This window comes from Leptodactylus fuscus, chromosome 5 (assembly GCF_031893055.1).
Source record: "Leptodactylus fuscus isolate aLepFus1 chromosome 5, aLepFus1.hap2, whole genome shotgun sequence".
Taxonomy (NCBI): Eukaryota; Metazoa; Chordata; class Amphibia; order Anura; family Leptodactylidae; genus Leptodactylus; species Leptodactylus fuscus.
In genome coordinates, this window is record NC_134269.1 from 179,239,100 (window position 1) to 179,259,033 (window position 19,934).

General features: G+C 42.3%; 2 protein-coding genes across 2 annotated transcripts; both read right to left on the minus strand.

Annotated features, from left to right (window-relative positions):
- Positions 1 to 432: 432 nt before the first annotated feature.
- Positions 433 to 3,087, minus strand: SLC35A4 (solute carrier family 35 member A4). The gene has a single exon (XM_075274772.1). It carries the CDS (start codon positions 3,079 to 3,081, stop codon positions 2,116 to 2,118), a length of 966 nt encoding a protein of 321 aa, XP_075130873.1. The 5' UTR covers positions 3,082 to 3,087; the 3' UTR covers positions 433 to 2,115.
- A 59-nt stretch (positions 3,088 to 3,146) lies between these two features.
- On the minus strand, positions 3,147 to 11,767 carry LOC142203760 (SLC35A4 upstream open reading frame protein). Its single transcript, XM_075274774.1, has 3 exons — positions 11,693 to 11,767; positions 4,762 to 4,857; positions 3,147 to 3,795 (listed from the first exon to the last, which is right to left on the minus strand). Exons 1-3 carry the CDS (start codon positions 11,705 to 11,707, stop codon positions 3,598 to 3,600), a joined length of 309 nt encoding a protein of 102 aa, XP_075130875.1. The 5' UTR covers positions 11,708 to 11,767; the 3' UTR covers positions 3,147 to 3,597.
- Positions 11,768 to 19,934: the final 8,167 nt, after the last annotated feature.

Genomic DNA, 19,934 nt, shown 5'->3' on the forward strand with positions numbered 1-19,934 from the left:
AAGGATAAAATATTTTATAAGTTTGTAAACTAGGCATTCTCTGACACAGGAATACCTAATGTGTATGCGTTTCACATTATGTTTCTACTTTTATGTACATTTTAAGTAAATGGGGTGACTTTGAATTTTATATTTTTAACTATTTTATTAGCCTTCCTGGGCGGCTTGAACTTGCAATCATTTGTTTGCAAGTCCCATCGACTGCAATACAAACAGTACTGCAGTCTATGGGATATTCTATACATTACTATTGAGGGTGGTTATAGCCCCAGCCTGCCAGTGTCCAGAGATAACTCTCAGCCTGCGCTGTGAACAAGCAGACACCAGGGATCCCTGGTCGGCCACAGAACACCGCTGTCTCCTGCTCCGCCCGCATGTCCGGCCCCACCCACATGCCCGCCCACAAGAAGTGGGTAGTAGATCTTTTGCCTTGGTCAGTTTATAAAGTAGCTCACATGCTGAAAAAGTGTGAGCACTCCTGGTGTAGAAGACTTGCTGACAACTAATCTACTGAAACTGAACTGGAATGATATCCAGTAGAAGCAGCACATTATGAAGGCTACAGGTGCTCACAGTAGTTTTGGTTAATCTTAATAGGTCCAAAAATGCTAGAGATTCATTTATTACCATTTAAAGTAACAGTAACCAGTCTATTTAAAGTTTTAATATCTTTACAATATACTCAAAACATTAGGTTACACCCACCCACAGGGTATGTCTGCTGACGCTTTTCCACTACAGCATGACAAAAAAAAAAAAAACCCACCTAAAATATGTCGATTTTTGCAGAATTCTAAAGGGTAAGCGTCTGGTATACCACTAGAACCCGAATGAAGTAGAATATGCTGTTCTGTCTCAGTTACTTTTGTAAGTCTCAAACACTTTTAAAGAAGGGGCAGCACAAAGTGGGGCATATTCAGAAACCCCTGGCTTTAAAAACCACAAACCTCAGGTTTGTGAATTTTAAAAATGTCAGTTGCGACAATAATTGTTGTGCTTCTGGCATATTTGCCCCTCCAACTCCACTTTACTGAAGGTGACATGGGAGTTGCAGTAGATTAGCATCGCAAAGAAACCACAAGCACTGAGATTAAGACATCCAATATGCCAGTCTCGCCACATGCACGGCAGCTGATATCATTTAAATAAGGGACACAAAATCTTCGTTCTCATGGTTAGGGAGACCCCCATCGATCAGACACAAAGATCTTAGGTCAAACCCCATTAAAATTATAGATTTATGGCTGCAAGCTATCTGTAACTGATCAACTGCAAGCAGCCATATTCTTATTTTAATTTACATTACTTTACATTACTCATTTTTGCCAATGAATTTTTGTTTTACTACCACGTCTGTGAAGAGACATCTACAGTCACACGAAGAATGCCGTGTACCCCTGTAACTCAGAAGGTACCAATATTCTTGTGGAGATCCAGCTGGTAAGAGATTTTGTGGAAGTGCTCAGTGGAAAAGTTTAGCAAAATACCTGTTCTCAACAAGGAGAAAGAAAAAAAAAAATCTCCACAACCGCACCTATTCATGGAGACACCCAGCTGCAGAGTCGGTGCCAACTCTAAATCTGGCTGAAGAAGATATAGAGGAATCAGAAGCTTAGCCCTACCAACTCCAATGCTGTAGATGGTACTGTTTTTTCAGTCAGGCTGCAGTAGAGTTCTGGTTGGCTGTGAAATGACAATATATATGCTTTAATTATACTTACAGAGTTCCTGCATATATTGCTGCACACAGTGGAGAGGATGGACAGATGAACACAGACATACATGGTAGAGCACCGAGAAAAGAACAGAGCAGTTTTAAAGGAAACACCAAGGCAAGTCAAAGAAAGCAGATATTATAATAAAATAAGCAATGCAGAAATTACATATTATGAACTACTAAAGCACATCATTTTGGACCTATTAAGATCAATACAAAAAAAGAAAACAAGAAAAGGTGATGTAGGTGACATACTGACCCGATACTGAAGACAATTAACAGAAAATATCCATCATATTCAGCAGGCAAATATGAAATATCTGTTGCTGACTCAATAATATTGACTTGCATGCAGAGTAAAAATGAGCTCATTCAGACAAATGTTGGATCTGAGAATTTCATTTCATACCATAGAACAAATAGACAGCTAAAACAATGAGAACAACAGCTAAAAAGAACAATAGAGTGAGCTGGAGCTTGAAGAGCAGGTAAGACAGAAGTCCATTTACCAGCATGGAGAAGGAAATGATGAAGAGTCTGGTGAGGTTACTGCTGTGTTTCATTACGGCAGACATGATCAAGCCATTCAGTGCCTGGCTTATGATGATGACCAAAACCCAAATGGAGAAGCCATCCAAATAACCACTACTATGATTTCCTGTCAGGTGGGCCAGAAAGTTGACAATGATACCAAAAGAATACAAGAAAATGTTCTGTAGGTTCAAGGGGATTTTCTGAGTCTTTAGCGTCACTTCAGTGTAGACCGCAGACAGTCCAGAAATCAAGCAGTAGATCAACAAGAGGAGGAGGCCTTGTATATTTATATACAAACGTGTGCCAGTAGATTGTTCCTCTAGATCCTGAATGCCACCATAGCTGTAAAATACACCAGCCACCGTCAGTAAAAACAAGGCAAGCCACTTTCGGATGGAGAGGTTCTGCCGCAGAAAGATGCTGTACATTACAGCCGTACTAACAATCTTTAGATTACTCAAGACTTGGAAGCTGCTTGGGTCCATAAAGTGCTGCATGTGAACCACTAAATTATTATTAGCACCATACAGGATAGCTGGCAAAGCATAAGGAACGGCCAGTTGCCATGAGACTTGTAACTGTATGGATTTGCGATCCCAGATCAGAAGCATCACCGCCGATATAATCAATTTGGATGATTCAATAAGAAGGACAACTGAAGATGAACTGAAGGGGATCTGTCCGCCAACTCGGCACAAAGCTATCAGAGGAGCATGAGACCCGTAAATGACAACAGACACCACAAGCATCAGTGCCCATAGTGCACCCCTGAGCATCTGACCAGTGGAGGAGCGCAACGATTTCTCTGGTCCCATATTAACAACAAACATCCCTGCTGTACTATATAAAAGGTAGTTATGTTGAGGTTTCCATTACATTTTGTTTATTTATATACATAATAAAATGTGTTTGTGCAATGTAATGATACAGAAATAAAGCCTTGGGTCCAGACAGTACATGTTATGAAATATGTTATCATACAAATAGTTTTTATTTAGTTATGTAGAACCTGACCGAAAAAAAAAGTAAAAGCAATACGTGTTCTGGTGCAGATTCTGCCAAGTTTACCCTGATTGTTTGGCAAAGGTTGTATGTGCCACTTGACGGTCAGATTTTTATTGCCACTGCTCTGTAACATTTCATCCAAAACAATTTGCATTCAAAATAGAAATTAAATGAAGAAAAGCACTTAGCAGCACATTATACCTGCTGAGCTAACTCCTACTACTTACTGCAGATCCAGTTGCATACGTTGCAAGTGTTTACCCAGTATTTTGAAGAGTTCCAATAAAGCACTTAAAGCATTGAGGGAGCGATATATGGAGTGTCAGCACTTTCTTTCCAGTCTAATCTGGCCCTTTTCTTAAAGAGCTAAGGTAGTCCTTGATCGTCTTTTCCACATTGGGTACTGCATAGGCTTGGGCAGCGTAAATTCCTGTACAAGTTCCTACCACAAAGCCAAGGAAAGCAGAAGCCCTGAGTTTGGAAACAATGTAGCCAGCTAAGAATCCCTTGAGAAATGGAGAGCTCAGAAGAGTGCCTTCCTAGAAAAGATAATGACAATGATTTTCACTATAGATTATTTTAGCAACACACATTTAACCTTGCTGAACCTACAGTAAGCTATGATGAAATATTCATAAGATCTGATTTATATTTATAAGGTACTCCATCAGTGAACAACATTATGAATCAGATGGAGCAGTAGACGAGGGTCATTCTTTGTATTCAATGGTCAAGGTTTAAAAGGTTATTCAGTTTCTACTATTGATGGACTATCCTATCAGTTTCCCCACGGAGAGGATGCACACGGACACTGGTAGCTTGCTTTTTAAAACCCATTCAAATGAAATAGGATGGAGACTCGGCGGGCGGATACAAGTGTGAATGCCCCCTTACAGTTTATTCTAGAAGATATTTTGAATAAAACCACTTCATTGTGTTCTTTACCTTTGTATTTTTTATTCAAAATGCAGGATGCTCCAAATATATACATTTGAAAGTCCCTGCAAAGTGGATGGGATTTCAGTGAAATCCATTAACACATTGCAGAAAAATACGTACAACACAAATGCAGCGTTTTCCTAAACGGTCATATTTTTTATAAAATTTGCAGCAAGTCATTTATACCTACAGAAACCTAGGCAATTTTCCTATAGATATAATTAAAGCAAACGTTCCTTACAGGATAACTCTGTGGACTTTCTGTGAGGCCCCACGTTGTGGAAATGCAGCATATTTTGTTGCAAAAGAAAAAAAAAAAAAAAGTTGGGTTCCATAAACCTGAGCTGTATAATAAGATGCCGGCTGTTTAATGGTCCCAAACCACCTCTTTAATCATTTCATAACCAAACAATGTACCGTAAATATGCAACATCAATACAATCTATCAACATCTACATTTCCATAAATCGTTTGCCGAGCTTCAAGAACATTTCTCTTTCCATATGAGAACACTTTATCAGTGCTGTCAGATGTGAAGTAGGAAAGATCATTTGATAAAATATTACCTGAGAAACTCCAGCCTGTACTTCGTTCTCCAATTTACGTTGCAGGGTTTCTAACTGATTTTTGAGAAAAGCAAGATCCTTTAGTTTTGGGGAGCCCTAGTAGAAAAACATAAGGATATAGCTGAATGCAAACATAAGGTTATAGTCTTAAAGGGGCTCTACCATAGGGAAAAGTCATTTTTAACTAAGCAATCCTTGCATAGCCTTTAGAAAGGCTATTCCACACCTACCTTTTGTATGTAAATCACCTCAGTAGTTTTTGAATGAGACAGGTTTTTATTTTTAACCTCCAGCGAGCACTCCAGAAGTGTCTGTGACCACCGTCTGCTATTTGTGTCAGCTTGTGGGCATGCTATTAAGCCAAAATCACCAGGGTAGGTGTCAAAAACAAAAGTTTGATAATAAATGGCTTCACCCAACTAGTAACCATGAGTGGAGAAAGAGTTTGTGTTTTTTCATATTATCTAAAAAAGGGCAAAAAAAAATAAAAATTTCCCAGGGTATGTAGACTTTTTAGCACAACTGTATAATATGAACCGTAAACCTCTTTGAAAGTGGTAAAGTTAGGGGGCGTTCACACTACCGTCTGTGTCCGACAGGTAGTGTCCGCTCCTAGTGTCCGCTCAAAATCTGGCACGGATATTAGGAGCGGACACTAGCTGTGTCCGTGACACCTGTCATTTATTTAAATGGGAATCGGGTGCGTTCTTTTGTACTCCGTGCCCTTCCTTCCCTGTCCGCAAGTGAAGATGTCCGACTTCTCAAGCGGACAGAAAAACCCGGACACTAGGAGCGGACACCGACGGTGGTGTGAACGCCCCCTTAGCGCTTTCATGACAGCATGCCAGCCAAACATGAAATGTCAGCACATCCTAAGTGGTGCTGTCATCACATGAAGTGCTGCAGCTCCAACATAAGAACAATTTGGTGGCACAACACCCCTGGCACCTAGTCTATGAACAGTAGAGCACTGTTTATGGGAGACTGGAAAATAGCTAGTATTGTGACTTTTCTTTATATGAAATGGTACGATGGTGCTCAACATAATGTCCCCTATGCAATGCACTGAGGATCTTTGATAGTGAATTTCCAGAGTCCATTACATAAGGTTACATCATGAAAGACACTTGTCATTTATTTTATTGCAGTTTTTTTTTGCCATTTTTGCTTATTGTTTTTCAAAACACAGCATTTTCTATCAAGGTATGGCTTTTTTTTTTTTTTTTTTTTTTTAAAACAAACATCTTTTAGAGCTCACACTAGGCAGAGCTTCAGTGTGCACACCACAGACTATGGGTGCAAGAAATAAAATCCACGCTAGTAAGGCGTTCACGTAGATTTCGATTTTAACTCATGCCAGATTCTTGCTTGATACAAAATATCTTCACCCTGATTATTTTCTGAAGAAATGGCTACTATGGTGCAGAACCAACAATTTAAAAATCTGTTGCACAAAAAAAAACAACCAAAAAAAACCTGGCATAGATGGTTTCGAATATAACCCCCCACCCAACAATATTTTTTGTTTTATTTTTTTCAAAAGTGCTGTAAGAAGGCTACGGCACAGCCATTGTTACCATAGAGCAGCACATCAGAAAAAAATCCAGATAAAACATTATAGGGCGATTTCACACCAGTGCCCGATCTCCATTATCCAGGCTTCCGGTTTCTGCCGGCAGAAGACGGAAACCTGCCAGGCAGTGTCCATCCGTGAGCGTTTTGTGCAAAACCGTTTTTTTTTTTTTAACCGGACACAAAGTCCTGCATGTCCGACTTTGCGTCTGGTTAAAAAAAAAACAAACAAACAAACAAACCTGTTTTGCCGCAGAGAGCACAAAAAGTTCACAGGCGCACACGACCGGTAACTTTTCAAAACCATTCAAACGAATGGGTTTGAAAAATGCCTGCAGGTTTCCGTCTCCTGCCCAGTTTCGGGCAGGAAACGGAAACCTGCATAACGGAGACCGGGGCGCAGGTGAGAACCTGGCCATAGGGAGTTTGCAATGCTATAAGTGTCAACTATACTTCATTTCAATTTCCAGTTACAGTATATACTCGAGTATAAGCCGACCTGAATATAAGCCGAGGCCCCTAATTTTACCACAAAAAACTGGGAAAACTTATTGACACGAGTATAAGCCTGTAGGGAGGGGGGAAATGCAGCAGCTACTGGAAAATTTCAAAAATTAAAATGGCTGGAGTTTTTGGGTGCAGTAGTTGCTGGGTGCTGGGAAAGGGTGCTTTGCTTGTCTGTCTGCCCCTTCCCTGAGCTTGAGGACTGCTTTTTTTTTTCCCCCACTTGGAATTCAGCCTGGCTGAATATAGGGTATCTGCAGTGCTCTTATTAACCCCTTCCCGACGGAACAGGAGCACTGAAGATACCCTATATTCAGTAGACCGGGCACTTTCAGACACAGGGATACATCATGTGTATGTGTTTCACAGTAATTTTCTACCTTAATATGTACTCTAGGGAAAGGAGTGATTTAGAACTTTTATTTATTTAATTTTTTTACTATATTTGTTTTAAAGCTTTTTTTTTTAATTCACCATCTTATGGGAGATTCTATGCATTACTATTGCGGCTGGTCATAGAACACCCCCCCCCCCCCTAAAAAAAATAAAAAAATTTTTTTTCTTTTTTTGCTTGACTCGAGTATAAGCTGAGGGGGGCTTTTTCAGCACAAAAACTGTGCTGAAAAACTCTGCTTATACCTCAAGTATGTACGGTATCTTACTTTGTGCAAAGGCTATCCTTGTACAAACTCTTCTATCTCTTCCAGACAGCAGCAAATGAAGTGCATATGGCCAAATACGTCATAATTACTATGAACATCAGTAAATATTGAATGTTCTTGTGTTTGCATAGATTTCCGCAGGGTAATACTGGTTCCTCCCATACTCCAAAGACACACTAATTGGGAATTTATATTGTCCCATACAGTGCACACAGTGATGACAATATGTAAAGTGCTGCAAAATATGATAAGATCTGCCCTTTTAGGTTTATATGCACATTAGTAACTAGGGAATAGTTACAAAAGGTAAGAAAGAACTGGTGTTAAACCAGATCCAGCAACTGTATAAAAGGATGTTGGTGAAGAGGCTAAATGGATACACACAAAACAGGAAAGAAAAGTGTGTCATCAACGAATACCATATGATGATCAATAAGAGTCTCTTGTAATATGTAGCCAATTTTAGGTGTATTTCTATAAATCAACAGCAGACAAATCACTGATGAGGCTAGGACTCAAAGGGCTTTTCTGAGCCTAAGATATGGGTGACCTCTACTTTGCACAGGAGAGCAGGTCAGTGGAGATCTAACATCCCCATTACCTTCACTAATGAAGTTCTAGCAGTGACATTGTACTTCATGTTAATGGAAAACACTGATTAATATTTTAGTAAATATATATACAGCTAGTCATACCACACAAATCCATTAATACATGTTATCTACCATATCTCTGCTTTAGGGCTCATTCACATGGGCACAGAGGGGGCGGATTATGGCACATAGTCTGCCCCGTCACAATGGTGGTCTATGTATGACATGCCGCTCACAGAAAAAAGAAGCAAGCTGCCCTTTCTTCAGGCGGCTTCCGCAGCTTGTAGAGCCGGCCCCTTCATTTGAGCCTACTCCGGAGGGGGAAGCCGCGACAGTCGTGGCAGGACGGTTTTGACCGAAGAGTGACACGGCTCCCCACGTCACTCTCAGTGCCAAAATCCACCTTACCGGTCCACGTGTGAAATTAGCCTTATATTGGCATCTTTTAATGATCCTTTAATTTATTTTGGATGTTAGAAGACTCACAAGTGTAACAAGAAAATTTCCCAAACTAATATATTTAGGGATCACTTCAATCCTGAAGGAGATTATAAAGGCCTATAAATTAGAAACCCCCCTTAAGTCACCTCATTTTCAAAACTGCACCTCTCAAATAATTCAAAAAGCATTTGGGAAGCTTGTTAAAGGGGTATTCCCACGTCACATACTCACCAGTCTTCGTTGTTGTAAAATCTTCTGTCTTCCAGCTTTGTTGCGTCATTGGTGGGCGGGGTCACATATGCAAAGCCAAGCAGCGAGATGCCGCTGACCCTGCGTGCACGCTCATAGACCAGTCTAGCCTTCACAATGCGAATACAGACCCGACATCCGCCTCTCTCTATTACAGCGGATGCCGGGTCTGTATTCACATTTTGAAGGCTAGACTGGTCTATGAGCGTGCACGCAGGGCCAGTGGTATCTCACCGCTTGGCTTTGCATATGTGAATACAAACCCCGCATCCGCTGTAATAGAGAGGCGAATGCCGGGGAGTGTAGACGCCGGCACAGATGCACAGACACCGGCACAGATGCCAGCAACATCGCTATGCTTCTGCCCTGCATGAAGCCAGCAGCGGCAGAAGCGATGCTGCTATTCCGGGGGGAGGGGAGGAGCGGAATAACAGCATCGCTTCTGCCGCTGCTGGCTTCATGCAGGGCAGAAGCACAGTGATGATGCTGGCGTCTGTGCTGGCGTCTAACCCTCCCCGGCATCTGCCTCTCTATTACAGCGAATGCCGGGTTTGTATTGGCGGCCCCTTCCCCCCAAAGGGTAAACTACCCCCCCCCCCCCTCCAGGCTCGCTCCCGTGCACATAGCCCCTCCTCCCTCCCCCCTCAGAGCAGCAGATACATCACTTGACTTATGACCAGATGAGTCAAGGGATGTGTCCCAAAAAAATGAATAAAGTAAGATAGTGGACAAACAAAGCAGTTTTGCTGAAGCAATGCATTTAGGAAAAGTCTTACATCCACATTAGCCAACAGTATAGATAGGATCCTTGTGATGGGATGACCCTTTTAACCCTTTAAACATTTCACAGGAATTAAAAAATATGGAGGTTGAATTTAGACATTTAATTGTTTTTTCCCAATACTACATTTATTTAGCCCTAAAATTAACATATACAAAAAGGGTTAAAGGAGAAGACGCATCTAACAGTTTGTTATGCAGTTTTTACCTGAACACAAAAATACCCCACATGTGGGTGTAAACCGTTTGGGCACATGCCAGTGTACGGAAGTGAAGGAGCCCCTAAATTACCAATACAATGGAAACCCTCCAAAAGTGACGCATTTTGGAAACTACAACCCTCGCAGAATTTATAAGGGTAAGTTCACATAGAGATTTTTGGTCAAGATTTTGAGGCGTATTCGCCTCAAAATCCTGACCAAAAAGACAGCTCCCATTGAAATCAATGGGAGCCGGTCAGGTGTTTTTTCCGGGAGCTGTTTCTTCTGGCTCCTGGAAAAAAAGAAGCGACATGCTCATTGTTCAGGCCATTTTGCCTCACAATTTGGCCTGAAGACACTCCCTTCTCCCGACTAGGACCATTCAATGGGCCTAATCTGGAGCGGAGTGCGCGGCTGGATGCCATTGCAGTGAACCGGCATTCAGTCGCGGCTACCTGTATTTTGGATCGGAACCTGAGGCGGCCTTCCGCCTCAGGTTCGGTCCAAAATACCCTGCGTGAACTTACCCTAAAGGGCTATAGTGAGCATTCTGACCTAACAGCTGTTTCACAGATTTTAATAACATTCGGATGTATAAATAAAAAAATTACTAAAACATCACTTTATCCCCAAAGTTCTCATTTTCCCAAGGGGGTTAGAGGAAAAAGCACCCCAAAGTTTGTTAAACAATTGCTTCTGAATACAGAAATGCCCCATAAACTGCTGTATGGGTACATGGTATGGCTCAGAATGGAAAGAGCGCCATTTGGCTTTTGGAGGGCAGATTCTGCAAGAATAGTCTTCAGGTGCCTCTAAAGTGCCAATACAATGGAAAGCCCCAAAAGTGACCCCTTTTTTTTTTTTTTTTTTTTTTTAAAGAAATTACACTATGGTGGTAGACCCGTGCGGAGTGTTCCAGTCACTGCATACCCATGCACCCTTAGGCTAAGTTCACATTTGTGCCATATTCTGAGGACTTTTCTCTTCACTCGTTTCAGTAAAAAAAAAAAAACACAACAGCAGACATGCAATTGACAAAAAGCAGACCCTATTATAATATATGGGGTCTTCCAGTGTCAGGAGGTAACCACTGTCTTAGCGGTCGACCTCAAGTCGTTCAGGTCCCCCAGCAGACCTGAGTGACAGAGACCCCAGCACAGATGTGGCCTCAGCCAACTGTCTGCTGAAAAACAAACTTATTAACTCGAAATTAAGTTGAAAACCATTTACTACCAGTAGTATATACAGTGACATGACAGAAATAAACTGGGCACTTACTGACATCATGAACCTAAGACAGTCTCACCTATCACTGACTGACTTCTTACCTCAGTATCTCTGTGACAGACACAGTGTTACACTACGTGAGCGCGCGCAAACTAAAGCCCCGCCCCGAGAGAAGAAGGGGCGGAGCCTCAGCACATAGATAAGTTATGTGAGATGGACGAAGCGCCCGGGACAAGAGTCTATAGAGACAGATACGTGTCAGCGCCTCCTGCTGCCCGCCACTTATATAACCCCTATAGGCCTGGCTGCGCCATTTCTACCACAGACGACTCATTACCTGCTGCTTGTTCAAGACGTGGTTTTCACTGAGGCGGCCGAGACGGTCCATTTAAAGTCAGCTGGACAGCACGTCCCTTTACCCGCTATTACACTATCTATTCTCCTGCAGTCACACCGCACAGCTGCTGCCATGTATCCAATGCCTCCTCTTGTCTAGCGTGACCTTAGCTCTGACTCACTTATGCTCTGCAGTAACATGATGGCACACCATCGCTACAGAAAGTGTCACAAAGTTACCTAACTACCATATCGGCTACGTTTCCCTATCATTGTTGCAATGACTAAAGACGGAACACCAGAGAGAAGCAGCGAATGCCAATCCTATACAATCCCTGCGCACCCATGCCGCTCTTCTAGCGCTCACCTTGTCGTCCGCCATCTTGTCCGGCCGCCGCAGGCGCACTGACAGTGACACTGCTGGCGAATCGATGTGCTCTGAGGTTCCCTGCACGTGGTACGATCCACTATTCCGCGATCCTTTGCTTTTCCTGAGGACGGTACCACGTGATCAGGGAAGGGCTTTGGGGCAGAGATTAGCCGGGTAGTCACTCTCTGAAGGAGGCTGCGGACACTATTTGTGTCATGTTTTGAGAAGTTCTGTATCGTGTGATGGCAGATAAAGAGATTATACAGGATATATAGCAGTTTTCTCCCCAAAACAGCACCATCCTTGCCAAAGTTTTTATGTGGTATTTTAACCCAGCTCCTTCTTTGACAACCAGAAGTAGGAGATGGTGCAGTTTGTGAAAGAAAGCATCCATGTTTTCCCTTTACCAAACCTTTAAGTGATACAATGTTGCATATGAGAAGTCCATGGTGGTAATATAAAAGCATCAATCCTTGTGAAACACGTTATTGCTCAAGTTGGCATTGTATCTTATAGATAGATAGATAGATAGATAGTGAGCCCGTATAAGGACCACAATGTTCTTTTTTCCCCCCTATCAGTATGTCTTTGTAGAATGGGACGAAATCCACAAAAATACAGGGAGAACATACAAACTCCTTGCAGATGTTGTTCCTGGTGGTATTCGAACCCAGGACTCCAGTGCTGCAATGCTAACCACTGAGCCACCTCATTTTATGTGGTATATGACCACTAATTGTATATTCATACATGAGGTGCCTCAGGTGGAAAATGAGGAGTAATTGAGGCAGACCCCAGCCTTAGATTCATTTTCTGACCCTCTGACTCCCCACGGTGGAAGGTTGATGCAGCTATTAGCGACCAGGAGTCACAAAAGACAGCCCTAATAGTTTTGCCTTTTTGTATGTAACCCTTTAACCCCTGTAAAGGGATCTGGTCTTTACTACAAGAAGTAGTCTTTACACTAGGTTCACACTAGCTTTTGCGTGTCCATCGTTCAGGACCACATGGGGACACCTCCCGCCTTATGCCCTCTATTCTTGGTTTCAGTCCACTGAAAAAAGTTCTTAAGGAGAGCAGGCACATTTATGTTGTTAGCGGGCTCTTCTAGACCAAAGTGTAATGTCCCGGTACTGCTAGTCCAATTCCCTCTAATGCAGACCGAGATAGCATGGACATTTTCATATAAGGTAAATATTTTCCTCCCCCTTCATTCCTTCTATATATTTCTATTCTTCCAGAGCCAGCACACAGGGGGTCTATTAATGCGCCATCTTGTGGATGTTTTTGTGAACTGCACCTGCCTATACTTTGCCACTGTAATTTGAGTTGTAACTGTAAAGGGAGTGTCCATTATGATTAGCTGACCTCCAGGACCAATGAGGCTCCCTTGACTGGCCTGGAGGGAGAGTTGAGTGACCACCCTCTCTAGAGGGGGTTGGGGACGTTTTTGGCGGATGTCTTTTGTGTGGGGCCACAAGTGTAGACACAGCTGTGAGACAGAGCACATGGAGCATGGATAATGGCTTCCGACTTATCAGGGTGCACCAAGCAGAGATGTCTTCTTCCCTATCTTCAAGGCCCTTCTCAGAGAGTGTTTTCCTCTGAAGCTCTAATCTTACAAGTGCTGAAGTTGATGGACCTGGTTATCCATACATCTGGGACCCCCCACGTATATCTCTATCCAAGTAAGTCTTTGGGACAAATCTATATTTAAAGAAGCCCATAGCTAGTCTGGCAGAAATTGAGAATCTCCCGCTGCTAAGAAAAATTGTATTTGTTCTTCTACATACGTGTACCCAGTTTGTTGAGGACTAACCCCCTGGATACAGGCCATCTTTACAAGTATATACAAGTTAACTGCCAAGCAACCACTATCCAAAGCATTCTGCCCCATCCTCTGCTAATTGGACACTACCTGCAAAGATCGCTGTATTGTATGTGAAGAAGTCCTCCATATGTACATGTGTATTACTTTGTCCTGCTAGTAAAAAGAAAAGCAACGATTACCCCCGAAGCCTGGTTGTCTGTTGTCATTGTCAGATATCACGCAGGGGAGGGTAGTCGGGGACATCAAAAAGGGAAATTTTGTGCACATTCGGGACCCAGGGACTCCCTGCAAGCCGGCCACATCTGATATATTACCGTGATACTAGCCCTGGCCCTCCTGAGTGTTGCAAAAGCCCTTGCAGTCCACCAAATAATAAGTCATCTTCCCAACCTTCTTGCAATTAAGGATGTCTTTGACTTTACTTTTGTCTATTTCAAGGGAGGAGAACATCATATTTAGCCACTGGTATGACCGCTCTGTCGCCATTTGTCTTCAGTATACAGACAAAATTTATTTGTGTAGTATGTTTTTTTTTTTTGTTTATGACAGTTATGTCCTGTCATGTAAGAATGGTTCAGAATTAGAGATGAGCGAACACTGTTCGGATCAGCCAATCCAAACAGCACACACCCATAGAAATGAATGGAAGCACCTGTGACGCCGGCCGGCTGCCGGCAAAGTCAGCGTCACAGGTGCTTCCATTCATTTCTATGGGTGCGTGCTGTTTGGATCGGCTGATCCGAACAGTGTTCGCTCATCTCTATTCAGAATAATAAAATAAATACCTTATCACTCCACTGCCTCTCCTGTTCCTCCGCTTTCTGATCTTACACTGGGCTCTGTACTTGTTGCTCCAGTAGTGACATCCCAGTATGGACTTGTAACCACTGCAGACTGTAGTAGGTCTGTGACTCGCTGCTTCAGTCATACGGTTTTGTGGGACCTTCATAGCTAGAGCAGAAAATTACTTCTTTTAATATTCTACACCATTCTGAGCTTCTTGCAAAATAATTTTAAATGGCAGGACAAATCCTTCAATGATTTGGGTTTTGGACAAGCTTCCTGGATCTCCAACTAGCAACTCCAACTCCAACTGGAGACTGGTTGCTAGTATCCTCCAAAAGCCCTAAGCCACTGTCCAAAATCCCTTATAAATGGTAATTGTTTGTGGCATAACCTTCTTAACCATGAGATTAAGTCTATAGTTATTGAGCACTAGAGATGAGTGAACGGCGTTCGATCAAATTGGTATTTTTTTGCACCAATAACTGTGCAGGGGAGATGGGACAGGAACTACAACAACGTAGGCATTGAAAAAAAAATCGGAAAAAGTAATTGGCTAAATCAGGTGACCTCCACTTTATACGAATGGTGGATTTCAGATTGGGTTCATATGAGACTGTGAGAAAGGGATAAATGTACTGGCAGGGTTAACTAGGGATTACCTTTATTTAGGTAGGAATGTTACTCAAACAGCTCTTTGGAGCTCTATCTCGTGGCAGCCCATTATATGCTAGTCGGGATCCCTGTCAGTTTGCATTATGCGGGAGCTGACTTTTTCTCATACAGTGTTGGCCAAAAGTATTGGCACCCCTGCAATTCTGTCAGATAATACTCCTGTTCTTCCAGAAAATGATTGCTAACACAAACTCTTTGGTATTAATATCTTCATTTATTTTGCTTGCAATGATAAAACACAAAAGAGAATGAAAAAAAAGTCAAATCATTGATCATTTTACACAAAACTCCCAAAATGGGTGGGACAAAAGTATTGGCACCCTCAGCCTAATAATTGGTAGCACAACCTTCAGACAAAATAACTGCGAACAACCGCTTCCGGTAACCATCGATGAGTTTCTTACAAGGCTTTGCTGGAATTTTAGACCATTCTTCTTTGGCAGATTGCTCCAGGTCCCTGAGATGTGAAGGGGGCCTTCTCCAAACTGCCATCAAGAGATCTCTCCACAGGTGTTCTATAGGATTCAGGTCTGGACTCATTGCCGGCCACTTTACAAGTCTCCAGTGCTTTCTCGCAAACCATTTTCTAGTGCTCTTTGATGTGTGTTTTGGGTCATTGTCCTGCTGGAAGACCCATGACCTCTGAGGGAGACCCAGCTTTCTCACACTGGGCCCTACAGTATGCTGCAAAATTTGTTGGTAGTCTTCAGACTTCATAATGCCATGCACACGGTCAAGCAATCCAGTGCCAGAGGCAGCAAAGCAACCCCAAAACAGCAGGGAACCTCCGCCATATCTGACTGTAGGGACCGTGTTCTTTTCTTTGAAGGCCTCTTTTTTTTCCTGTAAACTCTATGTTGATGCCTTTTCCCAAAAAACTCTACTTTTGTCTCATCTGACCAGAGAACATTCTTCCAAAACATTTTTGGATTTCTCAGGTAAGTTTTGGCAAACTCCAGCCGTGTTTTTTTATGTCTCTGGGTAAGAAGTGGGGTCTTCCTGTGTATCCTACCATACAGTCCCTTTTCATTCAGACGCCGATGGATAGTACGGGTTGACACTGTTGTACCCTCGGACTGCAGGGCAGCTTGAACTTCTTTGGATGTTAGTTGAGGTTCTTTATCCACCATCCGCACAATCTTGCGTTGAAATCTCTCGTCAATTTTTCTTTTCCGTCCACATCTAGGGAGGTTAGCCACAGTGCCATGGGCTTTAAACTTCTTGATGACACTGCGCACGGTAGACACAGGAACATTCAGGTCTTTGGAGATAGACTTGTAGCCTTGAGATTGCTCATGCTTCCTCACAATTTTGCTTCTCAAGTCCTCAGACAGTTCTTTGGTCTTCTTTTTTTTCCCCATGCTCAATGTGGTACACACAAGGCCATAGGACAGAGGTTGAGTCAACTTTAATCCACTTCAACTGGCTGCAAGTGTGATTTAGTTATTGCCACCACCTGTTAGGTGCCTCAGGTAAGTAACAGGTGCTGTTAATTACACAAATTAGAGAAGCATCACATGATTTTTCAAACAGTGCCAATACTTTTGTCCACCCCCTTTTTTATGTTTGGTGTGGATTTATATCCAATTTGGCTTTTTTGACAATTCTTTTTGTGGTTTTCCATTGAAGACAAATTAAATGAAGATAATAATACCAAATAATTTGTGATTGCAATCATTTTCTGGAAGAAACTGAGTATTATCTGACTGACAATTTGTTTCTGCAGGGGTTTTTTTGTTTTTGCTTTTTTTTCTCTACGTGGGTCCTTAGCCTAAAACTGCAAATTGTCAATGTTTTCCAGTGTCCATGCAGAAAATATGTTGGAAAAGTGAAAAAAGGAATTCATGTAAGGATTGGTAATGTGAGGGGTTAATTCCAGTTCCTAAAACTGTAACTTGAAAAATAGAGAAAAATAAGCTGACCACTAACCTGAGCGTATAGCCAGAAGTAACAGATAAGATGCTTCCCAGTAACCCTGAGCCTTATATTTTGACTAAATGTGCTGATCTTTGTGTCTATGTGCGTATTAGAATATATCTAGTTAAAACCAGTTATTCACTGCCCCTCCGTACTACATGCTGGCGGATGTAAGTTACCATTTGTACATTGCAATACGTGATGGCCATAACAAGACGCATAAAGTTCACAAGCTATGAAGTCAGTTCTAATCTCTTGTTTTGTCTGTCATCCACTAGCATGAAACCTGGAAGGTCATGGCATCCATTTCATCAGACTGTGCTACACACTAAAATGGATGACATGGAAAACCATGTGTTAACTCAGGGGTGGGCAATTAATTTTCCCATGGGGCCGCATAAGAAATTGAAACTATGCTAGAGAGCCGCGCCACGGCAAATTTAGCTCCACCCACTTCTACGTTGACTCCGCCCATTCCCAATCATCTTTCCATGTGCCCCCACAAAGTATAATCTTCCTACAGTCACCCGTACACTATATGCCCACACATTATAATGTTCCCTTCCAACTGCCCCACAGTATTAGGTCCCTCTCCTGGTGCCCCAGTATAAACTGGGGGAAACTAGAGGGGACATGAAACTGGAGCAGCTGGAGGGGGACATTAAACAGTGGGGGTAGTTGAAGGGGAGCAATAAATTGACAGCTGGAGCGGGACATGAAACTGGGGGCAACTAGAGGGGGACATTAAAATCGGGAAGCAGACATTAAACCGTAGGGGTAGCTGGAGGGTGACATTAAACTGGGGGCAACTAGAGGCAGACAGGTCCCCCTACAGCTACCTCCATGGTTTAATGTCCCCCCAGTCTAAGTGCCCTCTTCATCTACCCCTAGTTTCATGTCCCCCCCTCCATTTCTCCCTCAGTTTCATATCCCCCTTTATTTTCCCCATTTCATGTCCCCCCCTCCATCTGCCATCTCTGCCCTAGTATAACATTCCCCTTCCATTTTTTCCCCCTAGGTTGCTGAGACACACACATACAGATAGACAGACACATATAGACAGACACACACATATATATAGACAGACACACATATAGACAGACACACATATAGACAGACACATAGACAGACACACAGACAGACACACATATAGACACACACACATATAGACAGACACACATAAAGACAGACACACATATAGACACAAACACATATAGACACACACACACATATATAGACACAAACACACACACACATATAGACAGACACACATATAGACAGACACACATAAAGACAGACACACATATATAGACACACACACATATAGACACACATATAGACACACACACACATATAGACACACACACATATAGACAGACACACACACATATAGACAGACACACATAAAGACAGACACACATATATAGACACACACACACATATAGACACACATATAGACACACACACATATAGACACACACACATATAGACAGACACACAGACACACACATATAGACACACACACATATAGACACACACACATAGACACACATATAGACACACACACATATAGACAGACACACATAAAGACACACATATAGACACACACACATATAGACACACACACATACAGACACACACACATATAGACAGACACAAACACACTCTCCCCCCTGCAGCTCACCTTACATCTCTCAGTACTTTATGACACGCTCCACATCTCCATCTTCGGCCGGCACTAAGACACGCCCCCTAGACACGCCTCCCTAATCAAAGCTGTGCGGGCCGGACTGAATCAGTCAGAGGGCCGGATGTGGCCCGGGGGCCGGACTTTGCCCAGGTCTGTGTTAACTCATGCATTGTCTATATACGTATTCATAGTTTGTAAACGCCCATTTTGTACTTTGACCAATGATAATTCATTTTTCTATATGATGTAGTTTGTTATGTCTAAATTAGCATACAACGATTATTTCTCTATAAAAGCTAAGTAATATGTAATAAACTTTGGAACATCCTGATCACGATACTTGTGTGTCTGACTGTATGTTCTCCGAGCAATTGCTGTGACGTCACCAATACTCATATATTGATTAATTAGGACTACGGCAACATATCCAGGGTTGATTTGCCCCTAACATTTCTGGCGCCCAACGTGGGGCTCGAGGTTGTTCGATGTGCAGCCGATAGAGGGACCATCCACCCACTGACCGATTTGGACCGAGAACCGGAGGACCCCAGATAAAACAGTGCTGAGGTAAGCCATTGTCTTGACATTATATTATCTGGGCTCCTACGTGATCTTGTTCCTGTGTCGATGGGAGGTTAGTCACTGCATGTTTTATATTTCTTATCCTTTGAGCTTATTGTTTCTTTTGCAGACTACAAGGATTGTTTCTAGAGGCCTTGGATATAAGGCTGCTTTCAAATGGTCAGTATTTGGTCAGTGATTTTCATCAATGATTGTGAGCCAAAACTAGAAGTGGGTTAAAACCACAGAATAGGTAGAAATATTTATATTATACCTGATCTCTGTGTAGTCTCCACTCCTAATTTTGGCTCACAAACACTGAACAAATTCACCTACCACCGTGTGAAATCAGCCTTAAACCAACTGGGCAAGCGAGAAAATTGAGAAGCAGTGGAATTACTTGCAGTGAGTAAAAGTGGAATTGAAATTTACATATTTCAATGAAATGATTATAGCATGTACACTTAAACGTCCCTGACTTTTGCCTATAATTGCAACAAAAAATTGATAGGATTTTTGTATTGACGTTTTGGATACGCATAATGTAGATAAATTATATATTTTTCCAGTGACTTTCATTGTCTTTTTGTTGTCTTCTGTAGCAGTTTAACCAATTGCAGAAGTACAGGTTCGACCAAGCAGAGCCTGATTGCTCATATTAGACCTAAAAGTTGTGTGTTTTAGATATTTCAGTTTTTGCAGGTTTCCCTGCTAGAATTATGTATTTAGCGCTAATAAGCAGTTTGGAATAGATGTGGTTAGGAGTGGACCACAGTGAAAAT

What these genes read in the sequence shown, in the direction of transcription:
- SLC35A4 (XM_075274772.1), bottom strand. Translation starts at nt 3,081, where the DNA reads ATGTTTGTTGTTAATATGGGACCAGAGAAATCGTTGCGCTCCTCCACT.
- LOC142203760 (XM_075274774.1), bottom strand. An exon ending in TACAGGCTGGAGTTTCTCAG is followed by an intron (nt 3,796 to 4,761) that starts GTAATATTTTAT and finishes TATCTTTTCTAG; the next exon opens with GAAGGCACTCTTCTGAGCTC.